Below are 5,559 nucleotides of genomic sequence, written 5' to 3' on the forward strand. Positions count from 1 at the left end.
CCAACTTTGATTCTCTTCTTTAAACATATACGATTGTTTGAATTTGTATTTCAAGCAATAAAAGAATAACAATGTTAACAAAAGAATTTCTATACATTAACAAAAAAAAAAAATTGGAAGTTATACACCATAAAAACGACGAAGCCAATTCTTCACAACTTGGCACCCGTGACAAGTTGTGAAAAACGACGAAGCCATCCGTGACATCGAAGACAGAAGCACCATAAAAACGCCGACTTTACAAAATATACCAGCATTTTTGGACATGTGTCACGATCTCATTTAACATATACACTTCCATCTGAACTTAATACACCAACGGCGCCACCCGTGTTCGAGGAACATTTTTTGGCAACAAAAAGTCAAAGGAACAGAATATCATCATAAGACACGTAAAAAATGAACATTTTCAGGATTTTTCCGAAAATTAGTAGGTGACTTCTATCATTTGTTTAATAATGTATTTTAAAATCATAATAATCTATGCAAAACAAAAGATACAAAGAATGATCTTCACGTACAAACAAAAAATGCCATACAAACAAGTTACATATAATATCAAATTTATACAGCCATATCAATGCGAAAAAAAACAGTATTTGAATACACATAATCATCGGACCATCAACTGCGGCCACCGGCAGGGGTGGTGCTCGGTGGCTGACACAAGACAATATCAACATGGGACCCGACCACATACAAAGTTACTAACTACATTGTCCCTACAACTCAACAACACACACACACACGGTGGTTCAAATCAATCATCATATTCCATCATTCAAGAAAACACTTGAGCATGCTTTCATGGATTTTTTTTTTCACAAAGCTTTCAACTTTATACCCAATTCTTGATTTTCATCACTACCCCACATCAAAATTACCAAATTCTCCCTCCTTTTAATAATAACACACTAGTTTTTTACTTTTTATGCACTTGAGGATCATCATCATATTTTCAACTTTATGCCCAGATCTTGCAATCTTTGTCACAATCCCACATCCAAAATTACCAAAATGCACCTACATACAAATCCACAACTTTATGCCCAATTTGTTTGTCATCACAACCCCACATCAAAATGACCAAATTCATCGTTCTGCTACCGTAACACTATCCAGTGGCGGATCTAGAAAATCTTTATAGGGGTAACGTTTCAAAAAAAGGGGGTAACGAAATCGTAAAAACGCCAATTTTTTTCAAAATTTACACTACCGCCGCAGCATCAAGGGGTAACGAAGCTTAAAGGGTAGATCCGCCCCTGACACTATCGTAGCACGGTATAACGAAAATGAAGTACAAGCATCTTTAACATCTTAAAGAATCAAGCCCTAAAGCTTTTGCTTTCACCTTCAAACTTGTCAAGTAATGAATAGCTTCATCGATTACCATAATTACATTTTTGCCATTTTTATCACCGGGAATCAGATTTTGAAGCACATTTATCGTCTCCTTCATTTTCGCTATTCGTAATTTCTTATTACTACATGATATATCATCATACTCTTCCTCAAACACTCCATTACCAGAACAGTTGATTCCAGATTCCCCTGAACTCGCAGTGTCCTCGAGCGTATTTACAAAACTACCCACGTCTTGTTTCTTACGTCTTTTCACGGGTCCACCAGAACTCGCAACTTCCTCTTCTTCGACGCTTTCAAGTTCCCGTTTTTGTCCACCCGTCATGGAACAAGGGGAATGGCCCGTACTCGTTTCATCGTCATTAGCTTCGTCTTCATCGTCATAATCATCGTCGGAGTACAGTAACGCATTAAGCTCTTCGGTATCCTCTCGCATCTCGCTTTGTGAATCATTTCCGTCATTTTCTTCAACTAGTTTATCAACACAAACTATGTGTGATCCAAATTGCGGTTTTGGTTTATTCAAGGAAGGAAATTGGTAACGGGTCGAGGAGGGCCCGACACCCAAACCATACATCATAGTTGTTTGATCACCCGATTGATCAAACACAAGAAACTTCTTTTGTAACCCGTTCGTTTCTCGAGCCACAACAGGGCTTGCTTCCGGAAGCTTCTCTTTGACTTCTTTCGCTATAGAGTTGACCGTCGGGACAATACCCTGACGGTATCTTGGCAAGCCGTAGAACCAACCGCAGGGTTCATGGTAAACGGGTGGGGAAATCGAATTCCCAAAAGACGGGAACGTAACTCGAGGCCCTAAACCGAATTGGGCGCTCGATACATTCGGATTCAACGGTTGCCAATCGATATTCTGGTCTCGGGACCAGGAATTTAAACCCTTTTCCATTCAGTTAAAATAATTACCTGAAAAGGGTAATTATTTAATGATAAAGATACCGATCGGGTTCAAAAGAATCAAACTTTACATGAACATGATATTAGAAATCGTACCAGGCGATGAACGATTGTTCGGGCGTTTGTATTGATTTCTGAAAACTTCTAAAAACACGACAACTAAATAAACCACTGCTTAATTTGATCGCGAAGGGAAAAAAACAGAGCTACGTTACAGGTTTAAGCAAATGACGGAAGTATTCGGCCTGAAAAGATAAAACATCCCCACAAAAAGAACATATTAGATTCATATTGTCCCGAATATCACCAACATGAAACGGAATATGATTCAAAGACAAGCATGAAACATCAAAAAGTTATCGAGAATCCAATTCCTGAACACAGTTGTCAATAGTGGTCGCTATGGTCGCTATAGCGAATAGCGTAGCATATAGTTCGAAGGTCGCTACAGGGTATGTAGCGATAATTTAGGGGTGCAAACGAGCTGAGCCGAGCCCGAGCTTGACCAGGCTCGAGCTCGAGCTCGATTAACTTATGTGAGCTCGGGCTCGAGCTCAGCTCGATTTGAGCTTTGTTTTCAAGGCTCGAGCTCGGCTCGTTTGTATTTTCTCAAGCTCGAGCTCGGCTCGGGCTCGGCTCGTTTATTATCTATTAATTAATATATTAAATAAAAATAATATAAATAATAGACTTTTTAGGCTCGCGAGCTCGATAAGTGAAGCTCGGGCTCGGGCTCGTTTACCAAATAAGGTTATTTTTAGGTTCGAGGTCGGCTTGTAAACAAGTTTGAATAAGCTCGGCTCGACTCGGCTCGTTTACACTAAGGCTCGATAAGGCTCGACGAGCCTAACGAGCTTCACATGCGAAGCTCGAGCTCGGGCTCGATAAACAAACGAGCTTTATTTTAGGCTCGGGCTCGGGCTCGATAAGGCTTGGCTCATTTCGAGCTTTTTCTCGAGCCGATCTCGAGTAGCTCGCGAGCCGCTCGGCTCGTTTGCACCCCTAAGCGATATATAGCGGGATTTCATTTTTTTTTTCTTAAATATATATAGCGATTAAATATAGCTATTAGATAGCTGGATTTTAGGCTTTTGTTAAATATACATGTAAAATAGCATATATACCAGGGTATTTTGATATAATATACATATAATTTTTTTTTTTTAAATTCTAGTGTATCGCTATTTATAAAATAGTGCTCGCTTTTTGTCGCTATTCGCCAGTAACAACGATGTTCCTAAATATAAAAACAAGAATTCAAAAAACAATAAGTTTAACAAGAAAATAGAACTGCAGCGAACCTGACAATCTTGAAGAGGTTGAAAGCATGCTATAACTTTAACGATTATGGTGGCGCTCCCAGCGGTTCCATTTAAATGTTTCAAAGCCCGAAATCTTGTTTGTCCAGCCGATTGACACACCATAACTACTTTTTCCCTACCCTTATAATAATCAGTTTTAATCCCCTAAAGATCTTGACAAACAATCCAAGAAGACAACCCAAACAAGATTTTCAAACTCGGTGACAAAGAACTAAAAAAGATTCGATTTTTAATCGAAAGAGACTAAACAACAACGCGTTTTGGCGTTCAGCTAATCCAGCGACAGTAGCAGGGAATAACAATGAATAAATTAGTTCCCATGGATGAAACTTTGTAAATGGTTGCTATGAAAAGAGTTATAACGTAAAGTAAACCGATGGATTCAAGAGGTTTTACAGAATCACCCGACAATAGAGATTCAGGGAGATGATTTTACGATAAACGTCTACAGATAAGCAATACCACCGCATGCTCTTTGTAACGAGATATTAACGCCACGTTGTTATCTGTTCAGTTTTTACTGTTTGAACCTGCAAAAAAACAAATTTAAAGCATGATACATATTATTAGATACAGAACCTCAAGCAAAATACATATATCATGATCTTATAACCAATTCAATCTATGCAAATCACAGTAATTAGTTTAACTTCATATCGAAACACAAATTTAATCAATTTTGATGGTGATCAGAACATGTTCATATGGTTACTATCCCCCTTTCGGTTACCTTTTCCGATTTCCGACCGGTTTTAATTTCCATCTCAAACCTTATATTGAGATATTGGGTTCAATTTAAGGTTATCAATACAAATGATTAGGGATCTATGATCAGTAAAGTGGTTTGATTAAGAAACAGAAGTAGGTTAAATTTCAACATAATATATAACTTTGTTTGTAAATAATTGAGAGAATTATAGTACAAGCGATAAACCCTGTTTGTTGATGGCAAAACATCCAAGCTAAGTAAGAAGAGATGGACAAATACCCATATATGAAAATGATTTTTGTAGAAAACCCATGAAGGAAATAGATAAAAGCAGGGAAATTGATGGAATTAAGAAGATAGAAAAGAGAAAGAGAAGAGAGAAAATAACCTGGAAAGAATGTAAATGGGAGAATGTTGAAAGGATGAAGATGGGGAGAGGGAGAGGGAGAGAGAGAGAGAGCACGGGGGAAGAAAGATAATAAATAGAGAAATGAATGGTGATTATTTATTATTTAGCACACCCACCGCCCCCACCCCCACCCCCAAGCGTGCAAATACATTTCTCTTTCTCTCTGTAATTTTGATACCAGCTATAGATGAGCTCACTACTAGTATTGATACTGAAAGTATCTGGTATTGAAAATATCGATACCAAAATTTGTCAAATACTGATAGTGGTATTGGTATCGAAAATTTTCAATATAGTTGGTACAGTATTTGACGATAAAATGCCAATACCGAAAACGTTAAAAAGTGCTATTGATTCGGTACGAGAAATTTGGTACCTGTACTTGGTACCAAATGTTTATCCCTGATCAACCTATTAAAATAATATCTAAATCTAATAGATTTAAAAAAAAAAAAGAATAATTCTGATTGGTGAAAAAAAGTTGGGCCGATCAACCACACTTTCTCATGCCCATTATGTAGGTAACAAAGTGCCCTATAACACCGACCCAGTGAGTCGGTGTTACACGCCCCCTTCACCTGCCACATCATGAGGGCGTTACCCCATTACACTTTGTTGTATACATGTGTTAAGGGTGAGATTTTTTTACATTTTTCTCAGTTTTTTCTATTGTGCAAAATCAACTTTTTACCCATTTTCTCCAGTTTTCTTCAGAATTCACGGTATTGTTCTAGAATTCCTCAAAACTATATTAAAATTTAATATGAATTTAAACACTAATATCTATTTAAATCTTTTATTATTACTAAAATAAAAAAACTACATAAACGAATAATTAAAAT

The 5,559-nt window shown here is 37.3% G+C and overlaps 1 protein-coding gene across 1 annotated transcript; it reads right to left on the reverse strand.

Moving 5' to 3' along the window:
- Positions 1-1,155: 1,155 nt before the first annotated feature.
- Positions 1,156-4,831, reverse strand: LOC110944235 (transcription factor SAC51). The gene is made up of 4 exons (XM_022185947.2): positions 4,697-4,831; positions 3,579-4,129; positions 2,493-2,522; positions 1,156-2,269 (listed from the first exon to the last, which is right to left on the reverse strand). The coding sequence occupies exons 2-4, from the start codon at positions 3,699-3,701 to the stop codon at positions 1,310-1,312; spliced, it is 1,113 nt and encodes a 370-aa protein (XP_022041639.1). The 5' UTR covers positions 3,702-4,129; positions 4,697-4,831; the 3' UTR covers positions 1,156-1,309.
- Between the last annotated feature and the right edge of the window lie 728 nt (positions 4,832-5,559).

This window comes from Helianthus annuus, chromosome 5, assembly GCF_002127325.2.
Source record: "Helianthus annuus cultivar XRQ/B chromosome 5, HanXRQr2.0-SUNRISE, whole genome shotgun sequence".
In the NCBI taxonomy this organism is placed as follows: domain Eukaryota; kingdom Viridiplantae; phylum Streptophyta; class Magnoliopsida; order Asterales; family Asteraceae; genus Helianthus; species Helianthus annuus.